Below are 19,646 nucleotides of genomic sequence, written 5' to 3' on the forward strand. Positions count from 1 at the left end.
CACTTCTCGAAGAGCGTATCTGCTAAAGCCACTTCTGCTATCCGCAGGAGTTGTTGTGACGTTGTTCAATTAAACCTCAAGCAATGTCCTGGCAAAGAATTAAACATGTCATCCTCTCTCAGCCCTGGTGAAATCCAGACCCTCATCTACGTTGTGTAGGTGTGGCTTACCATTGCTCATGCTCTCCCTAGTTTTCTGCAATCTCCTAGTGAGCTAATATTTGGTCTGGATGTTACACAATCCCTTTCTATAATATAGTCTCTTTGTGTTACAGGGCCTCCATGCACATTCTCTGGTTGTGTTGGACATTTTGTGCAGTCTCTCTCTCTGTGTACTCAACACTGTATGTCCATCCATTGCACAGTCTCTGTTGCAAGACCCTCTGAGAATGGTGCACGGTGCGACCAGTCTCTGACACCAGAGCTGGATGTCTTGCGGTCTGGCGACTCAGTTACAAATCACTATTGTTGACCTCATCAATTGTCTCTTGAGTCCCCGCAGAGACAGGAAGCAGTTGGGCGGCCCCACTGTGTATCTCGGCCTCATGTTTCCTCGCCTTTGCTCGGAGTGTGGAAATGCTGCAGCTGCGAATCTCCTTTGGATTGGAGCTTGGCCTGGAACGGTCTCTGATGCCCTGGACCGCTGTCTGGAACGGGGGTGCAATTAGGTGTTCTCTTCGGTGTACCTGGGATTCAGGCCAGGGGGGAGTGGCTTTCTCCATCTTGTCAGTGACCACATCGATATTCAGACGGCGGCATTTCTCCTCCTCCGCACTGTTGCTTGCCTCTTGGGCTCTGCTCTTCTCCGAGGATCTGCCCTGCAGCTTTAACTGCCTCCTCATCTTAGCCCTGCGGTTCTGGAACCAAACCTGCAGAATAAATCCCTCAGTTAATTGTGGAATAATCTCATTACATTGTACTTAACTGCCCTAAGTTTCCCATAGAATACTGCGCTGTCAGAGGCAATGAGCTGCAAGAGGGGGTGTTAAACTAAGTCTAACTGCCTGGTCAAGTGGACATAAAATAGCAACTCTCTACTTTAAAGAGGAACAGGGGAGTTCTCTGCTGTGTCCAGCCCAGTATTTATTCCTGAACCAACATTATTAAAATAAGAATCATCACCACCCTTTCTCCCTCTCTCCACAGATATGACTTTTTCTTCCTCTTTCTCTGCTGTTACAAGAGTTCTGATTTTTTTTAGTTCTTCCTGAGAAGGCAGAGGCTATTTGTCCCATTGAGTTATTTCAGCTCTCACAACAATCCTGGCCATCACTATCTTCTTCTAATTTATTTTCTCCCCATAGTCCCATCAATTCCCCACATTCAAACACCCACCTACACATTAGGGCAACTTACAGTGGTCAACTAGTGAATTAGCCTTATGATATGGTGTAGAGTCAGTAAAGGACCACTGGTCTATTTAGATCACCTTCTGCTTTCCATATGGTTGCTGTGTTGTGTTGCCCCTATCAGAGAAAGGAGCGAAGTCGGGATGATGAATGAAATCAATTGCCACCTAGAAAGAAGGATTGATCTGGAACCATTACTGAAGCATTATTTCTAGTCTGATCAAATGTTCCAAACACTTGACTTTTAATCAGTCACATTCCCCTCTAGTCCAGCAAATTACTTCTGCTGAAGTGTCTATCTAATTCTCCTCTCAAGGCCTGAATGGCTTATTACCCACCTCTGCCCCTCTCAGCAGCTAAGTAGTTCCAGATGCTTGCTACTTTCTACAGTCATTTATCCTTATTGCCTAACCCACCCTGTAACTTCAACCCATTACTTTGAGTTTGCACCTCCAGTCCTTGAACCGTTCACTAATGGGATTAGCCCTACAATTTTTATCTTGTCTAAATCACTCACATCTTGTCCACATCTCTCCACAGACTTCTTTGCTCCAAGAATAACCTCAGCATCTCATCTAACCATCCAGCTGAAATCCCTCATCCCCTGAAACCATCCTCATAGATCCGTTCTGTTCCTTCTCCAGGTCTTTCACATCCTTTCTGAAGTGTGGTGACCAGAAATGTTGTGACCCAGGAAGTGCTTTATAAACAATGTGATAAAGCAGCAAGGAGAAAGGATCTTTTCTTGGAATTAGGGCTCAAATCAAAGTGATTAAAGTCAAAGATGAGTTTTTGTACAAGTACACAGGTACAGTGAGAAATTAGTAGGAGCAGCAAGTCTACAAATTATAACCATATAACAATTACTGCACGGAGACAGGCCATCTCAGCCCTTCTAGTCCGTGCCGACGCTAACACTCACCTAGTCCCACTGACCCACACTCAGCCCATAACCCTCCATTCCTTTCCTGTCTATATACCTATCCAATTTTACTTTAAATGCCAATAACAAACCTGCCTCTAACACTTCTACTGGAAGCTCGTTCCACACAGAATACAAAAAATTACTCAAATACGAGGAAATCTGCAGATGTTGGAAATTCAAGCAACACACACAAAATGCTGGTGTAACACAGCAGGCCAGGCAGCATCTATAGGGAGAAGCACTGTTGATGTTTCGGGCTGAGAGCCTTCATCAGGACTAACTGAAAGGAAAGATAGTAAGAGATTTGGAAGTAGGAGGGGGAGGGGAAAATGCGAAATGATAGGAGAAGACCAGAGGGGGTGGGATGAAGCTAAGAGCTGGAAAGGTGATTGGCAAAAGGGATACAGAGCTGGAGAAGGGAAAGGATCATGGGATGGGAGGCCTAGGAAGAAAGAAAGGGGGAGGGGAGCACCAGAGGGAGATGGAGAACAGGCAGATTGATGGGCAAAGAGAGAGAGAGAAAAAAAGGAGTGGGGGGAAATAAATAAATCAGGGATGGGGTAAGAAGGGGAGGAGGGGCATTAACGGAAGTTAGGGAGATCAATGTTCATGCCATCAGGTTGGAGGCTACCCAGCCGGAATATCAGGTGTTGTTCCTCCAACCTGAGGGTGGCTTCATCTTGACAGTAGAGGAGGCCATGGATAGACATATCAGAATGGGAATGGGACGTGGAATTAAAATGTGTGGCCACTGGGAGATCCTGCTTTTTCTGGCGGACCGAGCGTAGGTGTTCAGCGAAACGGTCTCCCAGTCTGCGTCGGGTCTCACCAATATATAAAAGGCCACACCGGGAGCACCGGACGCAGTATACCACACCAGCCAACTCACAGGTGAAGTGTCGCCTCACCTGGAAGGACTGTCTGGGGCCCTGAATGGTGGTGAGGGAGGATGTGTAAGGGCAGGTGTAGCACTTGTTCCATTTACAAGCATAAGTGCCAGGAGGGAGATGGGTGGGAAGGGATGAGGGGGATGAATAGACAAGGAAGTCACATAGGGAGCGATCTCTGCGGAAAGCAGAAAGAGGGGGGGAGGGAAAGATGTGCTTGGTAGTGGGATCCCGTTGGAGGTGGCGGAAGTTACGGAGAATTATATGTTGGACCCGGAGGCTGGTGGGGTGGTAGGTGAGGACAAGGGGAACCCTATCCTGAGTTGGGTGGCGGGAGGATGGGGTGAGAGCAGATGTGCGGGAAATGGGAGAGATGCGTTTGAGAGTAGAGTTGATGGTGGAAGAAGGGAAGCCCCTTTGTTTAAAAAAGGAAGACATCTCCTTTGTCCTGGAATGAAAAGCCTCACCCTGAGAGCAGATGCGGTGGAGACGGAGGAATTGTGAGAAGGGGATAGCATTTTTGTAAGAGACAGGGTGGGAAGAGGAATAGTCCAGGTAGCTGTGAGAGTCTGTAGGCTTATAGTAGATATCAGTAGATAAGTCATCTCCAGAGATGGAGACAGAAAGATCAAGAAAGGGGAGGGAGGTATCGGAAATGGACTAGGTAAATTTGAGGGCAGGGTGAAAGTTGGAGGCAAAGTTAATCAAGTCGACGAGCTCAGCATGCGTGCAGGAGGCAGCGCCAATGCAGTCGTCGATGTAGCGAAGGAAAAGTGGGGGATGGATACCCATATAGGCTTGGAACATGGACTGTTCCACAAAGCCAACAAAAAGGCAGGCATAACTGGGACCCATACGGGTACCCATGGCTACACCCTTGGTTTGGAGGAAGTGGGAGGAGTCAAAGGAGAAATTATTGAGAATAAGAACTAATTCTGCTAGATGGAGGAGAGTGGTGGTAGAGGGGAATTGGTTAGGTCTGGAATCCAAAAAGAAGTGGAGAGCTTTGAGACCTTCCTGGTGGGGGATGGAGGTATATAAGGACTGGACGTCCATAGTGAAAATAAGGTGGTGGGGGCCAGGGAACCTAAAGTCATTGAAAAAATTCAAAGCATGAGAAGTATCATGAACATAGATGGGAAGGGATTGATCAAGGGGGGATAAGACAGTGTCAAGGTATGCAGAAATTAGTTTGGTGAGGCAGGAGCAAGCTGAGACAATGGGTCTGCCTGGACAGGCAGGTTTGTGGATCTTGGGTAGGAGGTAGAAACGGGAAGTGCGGGTTGTGGAAACTATGAGGTTGGTGGCAGTGGATGGGAGATCCCCAGAGCTGATAAGGTTGATGATGGTGTGGGAGATGATGGCCTGGTGCTCCTTAGTGGGGTCATGATCAAGGGGTAAATAAGAGAAGGTATCAGTGAGTTGTCACTGTGCCTCGGCCAGGTATAGGTCAGTACGCCAGACTACAACAGCTCCGCCCTTATCAGCGGGTTTTATAGTGAGGTTGGGATTGGTGCAGAGGGAGCGGAGAGCAGAGCATTCAGAAGGAGTTAGATTGGAATTGGAACAAGGTGTGCTGAAGTTGAGACGGTTGATGTCCCTTTGGCAGTTAGCAATAAAGAGATCCAGAGCAGGCAGAAGACCAGAGTGGGGTGTCCATGAAGAGGAGGAGGGTTGAAGATGGGAGAAGAGGTCATCGGTGGGGGTAGGAGAGTCCTTGCCAAAGAAGTAAGCTCGGAGACGGAGCCGGCGGAAGAAGAGTTCAGCGTCATGGCGTACGCAGAACTCACTGAGGTGTGGGCGAAGGGGGACAAAGGTGAGGCCCTTACTGAGGACAGAGTGCTCTGCCTCAGAGAGTTGAAGGTCGGAGGGAATGGTAAAGACCCGGCACGGATGAGAGATGGGATGGGGGGGGGGGGGGGGGGGTAATCAAAAAAATTACTACTGGGTGTGGCTTACGGCCACTATAATAGTGAAGGAGTATTGGGCACAAAATAAATCAATAAATTGGACAATATTTAATGTGTATTGTGTAATAATCATGAGGAACTCCAATTTAGAACAATTTGCTGAGGAACAAAATTGGACAAGAAGTTTTGTGTAACAATGAAAGGTGAATTAGGAATGTTGTAGCAAAGGATAATTTGCAGAAAACTCATTACTAAATGGGAACATTTCACATTTGCAAATTTGGAAGCGATGTGGCAAACTTTGAAGCTGGATTCAAATTGAAACTTTCAATTCTGAGGAAATTAATAGGTTAACTGAAAGAAATGATTCATTATTCTCAACATTCCCTTGAGAGATAACGATTTCACAGAGGAGATGTTACATCCATACTTAATTAGAAGTATTTAATACTAGATTCAAAGAGCCAATGTTTCTAAAACCAGGACATTGGGAGGGTTTTTAAATTTGCAAAGGATAACAAATAAATTGTGAACAGGAGAGAAAGAGAATATGAGGAATGAAATATGAAGTTAAACTGCAGGATCCACTGCAATTAGAAAAAGGAGAGACGGGCAAGAAAAAATTGAGAACTTGGGAAGTACTTAGCAGGTCAGGCATCATCCATGGAGAGTTATTTAGAATCAGGCTCAAAAGAAATTAAAGCAGGAAACGTAGCCAGGAACAGGAAATCTTAGTGAATATTCAATCATAAACAAGAGAAGGTATGCAGATGCTGGAAATCCAAGCAACACACACATTTTGGCCCGAAACATTGACTGTACTCTTTACGTAGATGCTGCCTGGCCTGCTGAGTTCCACCAGCATTTTGTGTGTGTTACATGGTGAATATTGTTGGAATCTCAGACCAAGTATCTAGAGATCACTGTCTGTTGCCTGGATATTATACACAAGAGACAATCACAGTATAGGCAGATACCACCTGAGGTTACATCATTGCCCCAATGTTTATCTCAATTTTTCTTACTGCAGTGCTACACCTCATCTCCAACAAACCTCCACAGGACAGTGGGAATCAGTTCAACAGCTACTGCCTTCACTACAGGGCCAAAATCAGCCTCTCAACAGTCCAGCTGCAGTACACAGGTGACATTTATGACCACACACTGATTCCAAGTTCCTTCGGACACATTTGTTGAAGATTACAAGAGAGTACTCAATTTCTAAAATGCAAGTGTTGTCTACCTGTGGTGGTAGTTAATAGTGTTATTCCTGTGCCACTCAGTTAGCCACTCCCATATGGGAGGAGTTCACATACTGTGCAAGCAAAGATATCAATGAAGTTCAGTCGAGTATCCTGCATGCTGCTGTCCTGGTGTGGTCTGCATCATCCTTCAGTAACAAACACAACATGGTGTCGGAAGTGGTTGATCATCAATGAATTGATGCTACAAACCAAGTGGGATCCCCAACAAGACAATTTTCAGTAAGAATGTCCTTGTTGGCATATATCTATGACAAATATCCAAAGACTTCAACCTAAACTGTCTACGCCAGTTTGCTAACCTTGAGACATGAGCTGGGAAAGGCCAGGATAACTAGGCAACACCTTCAAGCTACAGCCAAAAGTGGATGTACTGTAATAATCTGTGGGCCACTATCCTGGGGAAGTGCACCGAGACACAGAGAAGTCAGTCAAACTCTCAGGGAGAGAAAAGAAGACTTTTGTAGTCTAAATAAATAAAACAATAAATAAACAAACAGGAAAATGGAGCAAATACCTGCAGAACCTACATCTACTTATCTAATAATGCCCCCCAAGACATTTGACTTCTCTAAACCAGGGTACTTTAGAGATGGCTCAGACACTTTGAGAGATTTAAGCTATCTCACTCAGCTTCAGAGGAGCATCAAGTAAGCACACTGATATATTGCATGGGTGACAAAGCAAATGACATCATGGGTGGATTAGGACTGACAGATGCTCAGGAAAAGGAATACTAAACACTGTGGACAAAGTCAAAGAATATTTCAAAGGAAAGCGAAAGTCAGACTACTGTGCATATGGAAATCTGAGCAATGAGCTCATTAGAAACTGGATTGTGGCCAGGCTACTAGACACCAAATTGTCAGCAAAACTTCAAGTGTAGGTAAATCTCACACTAGAAGAAGCCATTACTATGGTCAGGCAGAGTGAGAATGTTCATCAGCAACAGGCAGAACTCACGCATGAACCGACGCTGACGTAAAGCTAGAAACTGTACAAAAAGAAGTGTACAAACGAGGTGCAGTCAGAAAGACTACAGAAAGAGGTGACAGCTAGAGCTGAGCTCAAACAAAACAGATAAGCAAAACTAAGAGTGGGTAAAATGGCCAACTTCAGGAGAGGCAGCAAGTCTCAATTCCATATCAAAGAGCTCTGACCAGCAAAAGAAGTGAAATGCCACCCTGGAATAGAGTTGGCCATTATAAAAGCCAGTGTCGCTCAAAAGCAAAGAGGTGGAGCGGAGTAATGATGGCGATAAACGGTGATTGCTTCTTCAGAAACCCGCTCTCGGGGTTTCATAACCGACCGTTGTTGTTCAGCACGCCCAACGGCTCAGCCTAAGAGTCCATCTCAGATTCGGAAGCCTAGGATCTCAGGGCTGAGGAGATGGGCGGATCGAGGGTCGGTGTCACGGCAGAAGACCCGTGTGTCGTCAGGGGAGTTGGGATATCTGCTGTGGACTCGGAGACCCAAGATCTTTGAGATCTTCTGGCACAGAGCTCGAAAAGTGATGTAATGGACTTTTAACATCGTAAACCAGTGAGTTGTTTGTTATGTCTCCCTGTTCACTGGGAAAACGGAGACACCTCTTTCTTGCTTATTAGGGAGAGAGAGAATCTGTGATATTTCATAAACCGGATGAAACAAGAAGTCTTTGGAGTAAATGCAAGTCTGTGTCTTTGCTGTTGCTTTGCTCATGCCTGAGTGTTCAGTGATGGGTACCGATGCTTTTTTTTGCTGGTGGGGGGATTGTTGCTTGCTGCCACTTATGCACGGGAGAGAGGGGAGCTGAGGGGGGAATTTGGGGTTCTAACATTTAACTGTCATTCATTCTTTGGGGCACTCCTCTGTTTTCGTGGATGGTTGCAAAGATAAAGCATTTCAGGATGTATATTGTATAAATTTCTCTGACATTAAATTGGACCTTTGAACCTTTGAAAACAGTTCTTCAGGAGGTCAAAGAAGACCATGATTCAAAGAGAGAGTTTCCTTGGGGCTCTAGTTGCAAATAGACAAGACTGGAGCACTACAGTTCAGTTGCAAAATGAGGCAGTGACATTCAAGATGGACACTGGGGCAGATGTCACAGCCATCCATGAATGTCTGTTACAAAACTGGCAAAGGAATCAGGCGTTACGCTAAATCCAACAAAGAGAATGCTCACGGGGCCAGTGAAACACAAGCCCAGTATGAAAGGAATGTTTACTAATTCCATCTGTAAAAATAAGAAACAGTTAAAAGAGGAACTCTATGTTATTCAGAATCTCTTCTCGTCACTACTGGGACGGCAGACCATTGCGAAACTGAACCTCATCGCAAGGTTGGATTCACTAAACAATGTTCAGTGGCAGGAGAAGTACCCGGAGTTGTTCACAGGCCTGGGGATACTGAAAGCAGAGTACCTTATTCAACTGAGGCCAGGAGTGATGCCCTACTCTCTGCCCACAGTGAGATGTATACCAGTCCCATTGATGAACAAAGGGGTCAAAGGTGAACTTGAGACAACAGAGGCACTTGACCTCATAACTCGAGTGAATGGACCTACTGACTAGTGTGCTGTCATTATTCCTGTTCCCGAGCCAGATGGTACGGTGAGGATCTGTGTTGATCAAACAAAATTGAATAATGCACTGGGTGCGATAAGTTTATTCTGCCGTCTGTTGATCACACACTTAGTATGCTGGGTGGAGCAAAGTCCTTCACCAAAATAGATGCAAACTCAAGGTTCCAGCAGATCTGTTTAGCTCCTGAGTCACAGAAGCTCACAATCTTTATCACACCATATCAACGCTATGCCTTCAATTACTCCCTTTTGGTATCTCTGAATTGTTTCAGAAGACGATGAACCAAATTTTAGAGGGACTGGAAGGAGTAGACTGAACAATATATTCATCTCTGGAGGTTCAAGTGAGGAACACGTCAAAGAGGGAAGGTGCCTTGGAGAAACTGAAACAGGAAGGAATCACCCTGAACCTGGAGTTGGAGGCAGAGTTAAGATGGCACTAAACGGCAACTCCTTTGCTTGCATCTTCGGAAACAGCTCTATTTCCATCTTTAATATCTTTATTTTTCCTTTCCAAGGTTCTTTTGAAGACCCTGACCTGGAGTTACACACTGACTTCGGTTCTTTGTAGAAATGGGACCGGATCCCGGGGTTTTAGGACAGGCTGTTGTTCGGCATACCTGAAAGTCTGGCTCGTATTTGGAAGCCTAAGATCTCGGAGCTCTGGAAATGAGCGGATCGAGGGTTGGTGTTATGGCCAGAGACCTGTGTGTCATAGGGGGGAGTCGGGATATCTGCTGTGGGCCCAAAGACCTGGGATCTTTGCAATCTTCAGGCACAGAGCTCGAAAAATTCAATGTAACGGACTTTTAACATCATAAGCCAGTGAGTTGTTTGTTATGTCTCCCCACTCGCTGGGAAAATGGAAACACCTTTTTCGTTTATTAGGGAGAGAGAGAATCTGTGGTATGTCGAATGCTGGTGTGAAACGCCAAGTCTTTGGGGTAACTGCAAGTCTGTGTCTTTGCTGTCACTTTGCTGATGTTGGAGTGTGATGCTTGCTTTTTTTTGCTGGCGGGGGAAAGGGGGTCGTTGCTCGCTGCCGCTTACGCGCGGGAGGGAAAGCTGTGGGAGACTTTGGTTCTCAAGTTTAACTGTTGTTCAGTCTTTGGGGTTCAAACCTCCTCTCTATTTTTGTGGATGTTTGCGAAAGCATTTCAGAATGTACATTGCATACATTTCTCTGACATTAAATTGGACCTTTGAACAAAAAGAAATGCAGATCTGCAAATTTGGAGGGATGCAACCAGATTCAGACAAACCGGCAGGAGTTCAGAACATGGAAGAAGCCATGAATATATCAGAGATCCACAGTTTCCTTGGCATAGTAAGCCAGCTGGGAAAGTGCATTCCAGATTTGACAGAGAAATCAAAACCACCTAGAGACCTCCTCTCTGAGAGAAATGTCTGGCACACACCACAGGAGAAGTCATTGTCATCACTTAAAGCACAGCTTATCTGTCCACCAATATTGGCATTCTTTGATCGGAACAAAGCAACCAAGGTCTCAGCAGACACCTCTTCCTTTGGCCTGGGGGGGGGGGGGTGCTCATGCGACACTGTAGTGGGGTATGGAAACCGGTGGCATATGTATCAAGAGCACTGACTCCCACTGAACAGCATCACGCCCAAATCGAAAAGGAGATGGTGGCTGTCGTGTGGCTTCATGGTTCTTCAGATTCTACTTGATAGACACCAAATTCCTACTTGAAACAGACCAGAAGCCACTTGTCAGCCTCCTCAGCTCAAAACACTTGGATGACTTACCTCTGCGTCTGCAAAGATTCAGAATGAGGTTTGTGTGATACTGTTATGACACCGGCAAATCTTTCACAACACCAGACACTCTGTCAAGGATGCCACACAAATGTGAGTGGACGGAAGCTGACTCCACCTCATGGAAGACACCAACATCTTCTTAGCTCAGGAACAGTATCTGAAAGCTTTCCTGCTTCACAGAGTAAATTCACACTGAATTGAAAAGGGACCAAATCTGCAGCAAGGTATTGCAATACTGTGAGCTTGGATGGACAGCTGTTCCAAAGGAGCTCATGAACTCAGACCTTACTGGCTTGAAAGAGACACACTCACCATTCTTCATCATTTGCTGCTAAACGGCGACAGACTCATCATTTCTGCTTCTATGCTCACCAAATCCACCAGGAAATCAAAGCATTGAAAAATGTGGCCTAAGAGCAAGGCCATCCTTGTGGTGGCCTGGTCTGAGCACACAGCTCAGAGATGATGTAAATCAATCCAGGAAACTGCACAAAATCACGCTGAGTCTCTCTGTCCCACAGAGCTGCCATACTTCCCATGGCAAATTGCAAGCTCAGGCATTATTGAGCTGAAAAGAGACAAATATCTTCCCACTGTGAATTACTACTCACGGGATGTTGAGGTGTCCGAGCCGTCATCTACAAACTCAGCAGCAGTTACACGGCACCTGAAAGTTGTATTCACTCACCATGGAATACCAGAGACACTTGTGACTGACAATAGTCCACAATTCAGCAACTCAGAGTTGAAAGCCTTTGATTGGAACCATGAGTTCAAACAGCAGACAGGCAGCCCACCTTACCTACAGGCAAACGGGGAAGTGGAAAGAGCTGTGCAAACTGTTAAAGGTCGCCTACTGAAGGCAAAAGACCCCTACAAAACACTGCTAGCTATCGCTCTTCACCTCTTACGATGGCTACAGTCCATCAGAGCTGTCAATGGGCCAGAGACTGAGAACAAGCCTGTCTGTTCCTCCTTCCCTTCTCCACCTCACTTACCAGACTTAGACAAAGTGAGGAATTTTGAGACAACAGTGTGAGAAAATGAAGAGCATGCATGATCTCAGACACAGAGCAAAAACTTCGTTGTCACCCAGGAATGGTGAAGCTGTTTGGGTTTCAGACCCATTCACCGAAGGAACAGCAGTCCGTCAGCATGCACCACGATCGTTTCTGATCAGCACATCACCAGGTGAAATCTGGCAGCATGGGTGTGTGTTCATGTGCCTTCGAAATACATGAAAGGTAGAGAAAGAAATAGAGTGGCCTAAGCCTTATAACGAGGATCACTTACCGGAAGTGGATGCACCTGTCCAAGAATCTCTAATCACTCCAACACATCCAGGAACCTATACTAGATCGGTCGTTTATCTGTCACACCACCGAGATATACTCCATAGCCTAATACCTTTGGGCAAGTGACTAAAGGGTCAGAGTAATCCTTTCATTTTGCTGGAGTGTTCAGGTATCTTCCCTGATGTGCATTAGAATTAGTGTTTCTTAAAAAGAGTTCTAATGTTGAAACCATTTCACAAAATGAGAGCTGTTCTTAAAAAAGTTAATTGTGGAGAAAAGAGGAGGGAAGCAAAAAGAGAAAAGGACAGTTATGGTGTTGGCAATTCTTTTTTATACAAAGAAAGAGAAAGACAGTCATAAAGTTGACAATTATTTATATGTTTATATAAGGAGCATGAGTTACATGTTATGGGTAAAGTGAACTGAATCGCTCAATTTCAGTTACGATAATTTCAATGGAGTTCTCTAAACAAGAGGTGCTTACCTAGTTTTTCCTTTTTTATCAAGAAGGGGAGATGTAGTGCTAGTTAATGGTGTTATTCGTGTGTCACTCAGTCAGCCACTCCCACCAGGGAGGAGTTCACATACTGTACAAACGATAAAGCTCAGTCGAGTATCCTGCACACTGGCATCCTGGTGCGCTCTGCAATATCCCTCAATAACAAACACAACACTACCAGCCTGCCTGGACTGTATAACACTGGCTTCTAACAAGAAAGGTTCTTGCAGACTACTTCCAAACTCTCAGGAGATAATCTCAAGGAAAGTTGACATTAACAATGGTTTGATATTCATAATCATCTTTGATATGCCAGCACCGCTTTTGTTGGATTGAGGATCAAGATGTTGAAGATCAAGACTTTAAACCTAGCACAAACCCGTGGTCTGCAGGACAGCAGTTCCTCAAACTTTATTGTGCACAAGGAGAACAGCGTGGTACCCAACACCAAACAGTTCCGAAGTTTGAACAAAGAAATGCCATTTTTATACTGACATTGACCAGCAAATACAGATATTGAACAATTGGTTACCTTGTGCGTGTTCAAATTCCTTAATTGCATAATCAATCACTAATCACCACCGTGGCAAATCGGGTATTAATGACTAATAGAATCTATGCATTAAAGGCTAATAATATTTCAGATTTAATAAAATAACTAAGCAATATTAAGTGTTATCCTACAATCCTATGTTTGCATCTTTATCTTGTCTCGGTATGCCCAATTGGATCTGGTCCCCTCCTGTGCAGAGTGAAACTATGCTCTGCAAAGACCTTTCCTGCCTGGGCTGACTACACACTAGCAGTAAACTACCCTTGCCTGTATAGTACCTGAACCCTTTGTCTTGCTGCAGCTAGCACAACACACACACACACACACACACACACACACTCACACACTCACACACACACACACACACACACACACACACACACACACACACACACACACACACACACACACACACACACACATACACACACACACACACACACACACACACACACACATACACACACACACACACACACACACATACACACACACACACACACACACACACACACACACACACACACACACACATACACACACACACACACACACACACACACACACACACACACACACACATACACACACATACACACACACACACACACACACACACACACATACACACACACACACACACATACACACACACATACACACACATACACACACACACACACACACACACACACACACACACACACACACACTCACACACACACACACTCACACACACACTCACACTCTCACACACACACACACACACACACACACACACACACACACACACACACACACTCACACTCTCACACACACACACACACACACACACACACACACACACACACACACACACACACACACACACACACACACACTTTCTCTGCAATGATTCCAAAGGAAGTATATTCTGTCTTAAATACGGAGACCAAAGCTATACACAGAACTCCAGCTGTGACCTCATAAGCTCACTGTAAGTGTTAGTCAAAACTTTCCTGCTGTACAGGAGGCCCCATATCTCCGTCTTAATTAATTGCTGTACCTCATACAGACTTTTTGAGCAGAACCCTTTGCACCACAACATTGTGCAGTCTCAACCCATTTAGAAATTTTCCATTTCATTTTTCCTTGCAAAATGGATATCAATCTCACATTCTATATTATATACTATTCTGCCAATTTCTTTATCACTCACTGAACCTATTCATATCCCTCAGCTGGCTCTATGTGCCTTCCTCACAACTTGCTAACCTACTTATCTTTGTAAAAACAGCAACTATTGCCCCAGTACACACAATCCCTTCATCCAAATCATCAGTGTATGTTGTAAACAATCAAACCCTGTGGCACCCCTGTACTTATTGAATGTCAATCTAAAAATGATCCATTTATCCCAAACTCTTTATTAATCAGTCTCATATCATGCTCCCTAATTTATAGATCTCACAAATGGAAATCTGACTTCATGCAAATTCTCCCATAAATTTTAAAGCATTTTTCAAGACAGGAAAGTTAGTTAAAGAAATGCAAGCATCTTTAGGAGTTCTAGAATAGGGATGACGGCTTCTTATTTCAAAAGACAATCAATCTTCAATAAAAAGGTCTTTATATGTAATCTCATATGCTAATCTTACAGATACAGGACTTCAAGTGTTCATGTTAATTTACCCTTATTGAAATTGTTCATTTCTAACTTTCATATTGAAAAAAGTATTGGTTTATAGTCAGATCTTGGGAATGGAATTCTCACCTGCCTATTTATTTATCCCTAACCTCATCTTGTGCAGTAACCTTACTTCTACCACCTTACTTCAGGCTCCTGGGTGTCAGGATCTCTGAGGATCTAACCTGGTCCCAACACACTGATGCAGCTATGAAGAAGGCAAGACAGTGGCTATATTTCATTAGGAGTTTGAAGAGGTTTGGTTTGTCACCTAAAACACTTGAAAACTTCTATAGATGTACCATGGGGAGCATTCTGACAGACTACATCACTGACTGGTATGGGGAGGGGGTGCAGAGGTTGCTAATGCACAGGACCAAAAGTAGCTATGGGAAGTTGTAAAATAAGTCAGCTCCGTCTTGGGTACTAGCCTCTGTGGTCTCGAAGACATCTTCAAGGAGCATTGCCTCACAAAGGTGATGTCCATTATTAAGGACCCCCATCACCCAGCACAAGCCCTCTTTTCATTATTACCATCAGGTAGGAGGTACAGAAGGCTGAAGGCACACACTCAGCGATTCAGGATCAGCTTCTTCCCCTCTGCCATCCGATTCCTAAATGGACTTTGAACCCATGAACACTACTTCACTTTTTCTATATATTATTTCAGTTTTGCACTATTTTTAATTTAAATATACATATATACATATTTACTTTATTGAATTACTTTATTATCTTTCCCTTCTACATTACCATGTATTACATTGAAATGTTGCTACTGAGTTAGCAAGTTTCACATCACATGCCAGTGGTAATATACCTGATTCTGATTCTGATTCTGAATGGTTTCTGGAACCAGTTATATAAAACTACAAGACATAGGAGTTTAATTTGTCCATTTGGCCTATCGAGTCTGCTCCACCATTTCATCATGGCTGATCCAGTTTTCCTCTCAACCCCTTTATCCAGCCTTTTATGCCCTGACTAATCAAGAAGCTATCATCTTTTGCCTTAAATATACCCAATGACCTGCGGCAAAGAATTCCACAGATTCACCACTCTCTAGCTGAAGATATTCCTCTCATCTCTGTTCTAAATGGATGTCCCTCTATTCTGAGGCTGTGCCCTCTAATCTCCCCCATGAAAGGAAATATCCTCACCACATCCTCTCTATCTAGGCCTTTCACCATTCAATAAGTTCCAGTGGGATCCTCCCATCCTCATTCTTCTAATTTCCAACAGGTACAGGCCCAGAGCCAACAAACACTCCTCATATGATCACCCTCTCATTCCCGGAATCATTCTCACGAGCCTCCTCTGAACCCTCTCCAATGTCAGCACATCCCTTCTAAGATAAAGAGCCCAAATCTGTTCACAATAGTCCAAGTGAAGCCTCAGCAGTACCTTATAAAGCCTCATCATTACATCCCTGATTTTATATTATAATCCTCTCAAAATGAATGTTAATTTTGCATTTGTCCTCCTCACCAATGACTCAGCTTGCAAGTTAACCTTTAGAGAATCCTGCACAAGGACTCCCAATTTCCTTTCCACCTTAGATCTTTGAATTTTCTGCCATTTAGTAGATACACTTCCTGACACTATATTCCATCTGCTACCTCTTTGCCCATTCTCTTAATCTGTCTCAGTCCTTCTGCAGCACTTCTGCTTCCTCGCCGCTGTCTTAACAATCAACTCCAACATCTTCCCAACCACTGACATCAGGCCAACTGGCCTATAATTTCTTTTCTTCTGCCTCTCTCCCTTCTAGAAGATTTTTGCAATTTTCCATTTCTCCAGAACAATGCCAGAATCTAGTGATTCTTGAAAGATCATTACTCTTGTCTCCTCAATTGCTTCAGCCATATCTTTTAGAACCATGGGGTGCTGTTCATCAAGGTGCAGGTGACCTATCTACATTCAGACCTTTCAGTTTCCCAAGTACTTCCTCCCAAGTACTAAGAACTTCACTCACTTCTGCCCCCTGACACTCTCAAACTTCCAGCACACTGCTAGTGTCTTCCACTGTGAGGCTGATACACATGTACTTACTCAGTTCGTCCCCCGTTACGACCTCTCCTGCAAAATTTTCCAGTGGTTGCATATCTCCTCTCGCCTCCTTATATATCTGACAAAGCTTTTAGTATCCTTGTTTATATTATTAGCTAGTTTACCTTCATATTTCATTTTTTCCCTCTCTATGCAATTTTTAGTTGCCTTCTGTTTGTTTTTAAAAGTTTCCAACTCTCTAACATCCTATTAATTTTTGATCTATTATATGCCCTCTCCTTTGCTTTTATGTTGGCTTTGACTTGACTTGTCAGCCACAGTTGCCTCATTCTCCCTTTAGAATACGTCATCTTTGGGGTGTATCTATCCTGGGCCTTCTGAATTCCTCCCAGAAACTCCAGCCATTGCTGCTCTGCCATCATCCCTGTTAGTGACCCCTTCCAATCAACTTTGGCCAGCTCCTTTCTCATGCCTCTGTAATTTCCTTTACTTCACTGTAATTATGATATATTTGACTTTAGCATCTCCCTCGAAGCACTGCCTCCTAAGTGTTCCTTTATCTTTAGCTCCCTAATCAAACCTGGTTCATTATACACCCAGTGCAGATTAGCCTTTTCCCTAATAGGTTCAATCGCAAGCTGCTCTAAAAAGCTATGGAGTTTATAGGCATTCTACAGATTCTATCTCTAGGGATCCTGCACCAACCTGATTTTCCCAATCTACCAGCATATTGAAATACCACATGTCTATCATAACATTGTCCTTTTGACATGCTTTTTCTATCTCCCATTGTAATTTGTAGTCCACATCCTGGCTACTGTTCGGAGGCCTGGATATAACTCCCATCAAGGTCATTTTTACCATTGCAGTTTCTTAACTCTACCCATGTGGATTCTACATCTTCTGATCCTATGGCACCTCTTTCTAAGGATTTGATTTCATTTTTTCCAACAGAGCCACACTACCCCCTCTGTCTACCTGCCTGTATTTTCAATACACAGTGTATCGTTGGATACATCACATCTACTTGTTACCCTTTAGCCACTCTGTTTGATACATTTCTAGAGAACGCTAACAAATTGGTCAAACACAATTTTCTTTCCATCAAACCATTTGCTTAAAAGTGCTATTTTTTAATGCCCTGCTGTTGCTTCCTAAGTATTCAATTCTAGCATTTCCCCAATGACAGAGGTTGGGCTAATTGGCCTAATTAATACTAACACTCATTCAAGCACACATACATACACACACAGCACACACAAAGAAAACACTATATACATAATCCAGTATACAAAATGAAGTAGACATAGCACAGATAAGACACAGATGAACAGCACATACACAACATGTATATACAGAAACCCCACCTGCGTATGTACAGTAAACAAGCAATTCTCATAGTTGCATATCCTCAGTTCATACAGAAACACACACACATACACCTCAACATTCATCATTCAAGCCTACATACACGGAGTTTGTACAGAAAACAAACGGAGACACACAAGCACGTACAGTGCCTCGGAACTCCCGCAGTAACCGTACCTGTACCCTGGCCTCGATCAGGTCCAATCTGAGCGCCAGGGCCTCTCTCATGAAGATGTCTGGGTACTGTGTAGCCTTGAACGCTTTCTCCAGCTCTTCCAGCTGCCAGCTGCTGTAGTTAGCCCGTGCTCGCCTCTGCTTCACCGGCTTTGACTCATCTGCACAGGGAGAGCAACAAGAGGCTTCTGTCCACACACTCAGGTTATAAAGATGCACCTTTGTAACTCCCTGCAGAGCATACTCAATCTGACAAGTCTTCAATGCAGAGGAATTGTAAAGATCCAAGTGCTGCTGTTAACACCGTGCACACAGGAACAAGGCCAGTGCTATCAGGGGAATGTTTTAGACATGGAGATGGTTTAACGACAAGGGTAGCTTCTCTGCTAATCACAGCTACTTCACTGAAGTGTCAACTATATTTGACATAAATACACCCCTAACTGGGAAAAGAATTAGACCTTGGCTAGGAGAGAGTTTGGCTACAAGCACTATGCACACAATGGCACCCCCTCACTGCACCTCCTTACCCCAAACCGCCTACACTAAAGCCCACGGGATTGAGTGCCAGTAGGGGAGCTGCAGCAACAAGTGTGTTGAGACCCTGTGCCCAAGGATGAAACTGTTTCCCCAGAACACGTGCAGAGGGATGACGGACTAGTCAGGGCATGAAAACACATAAACCTGCCTTTAGAGACGAGCAAAAAGTAAAACAGAAAACAATCAAAACCTGCTATGGGAATTCAGGGACTTTTATACATTCAGAGTGAAGGAGGAGACTATTCGGCCCATGTCTCAATTCCAGCCAAAAACAATGGCTAATCCCACTTCCCTACTACACTACTGCTGGTCGTGAAGGTTTGGCTCCTCTGATGCTCACCCTCTGGTCCTTCCACCACCACCACTTTGGGCAAAGAGTTCCAGAATACCAGCATCCTCAGAGGAAATGATACTCAGAACTCCCTCCAGTCCTACAACTAACTGGCGTCCCTCAGTCACAGACCTCCCTGCTGAGGGAAATGTATCCTGTCTAGTTATCTAAACCTTAAGTAATTGTATACATCCTGATTAAATCACACTTGACGGGGCCTTGCATTTTCCAGAGAAAATAATCCCAGACTAGAACTCTCTTCATCAGTAAAATTTTCCAACATTGCCATCATCTCCATAAATCAGAGAGGAACAGTGCCTCAGACTCCGCCTGGGTGGCCTACAACTGGACAGCATAAACACTGAATTCCCCAACTTCCAGCAAGTGCTCCCTCCTCTCCCTCCCTTTTCTCTCTGCTCCTGATCCCTATCCCGATCCGTTCCATCTGCCCATCACCCACATACTCCTCCCACAGGATTCCATCCATGCTCACCTTCCTCTCCTATCAGATTTCGTCATCTTCAGCCCTCCGT

The 19,646-nt window shown here is 44.3% G+C and overlaps 1 protein-coding gene across 1 annotated transcript in view; it reads right to left on the reverse strand.

The window, feature by feature from the left end:
- Window positions 1-451: 451 nt before the first annotated feature.
- Window positions 452-19,646, reverse strand: part of LOC140736342 (uncharacterized) — a 32,681-nt gene continuing 13,486 nt past the window's right edge. Inside the window, exons 2-3 of the mRNA XM_073062337.1 lie at window positions 18,246-18,403; window positions 452-868 (exon numbers count right to left, since the gene is read on the reverse strand). Of these exons, the coding sequence (XP_072918438.1) occupies window positions 452-868; window positions 18,246-18,403 (575 nt within the window). The remainder of the gene's footprint in view (window positions 869-18,245; window positions 18,404-19,646) is intronic.

This window comes from Hemitrygon akajei, chromosome 11 (genome assembly GCF_048418815.1).
Source record: "Hemitrygon akajei chromosome 11, sHemAka1.3, whole genome shotgun sequence".
Classification (NCBI taxonomy): Eukaryota; Metazoa; Chordata; class Chondrichthyes; order Myliobatiformes; family Dasyatidae; genus Hemitrygon; species Hemitrygon akajei.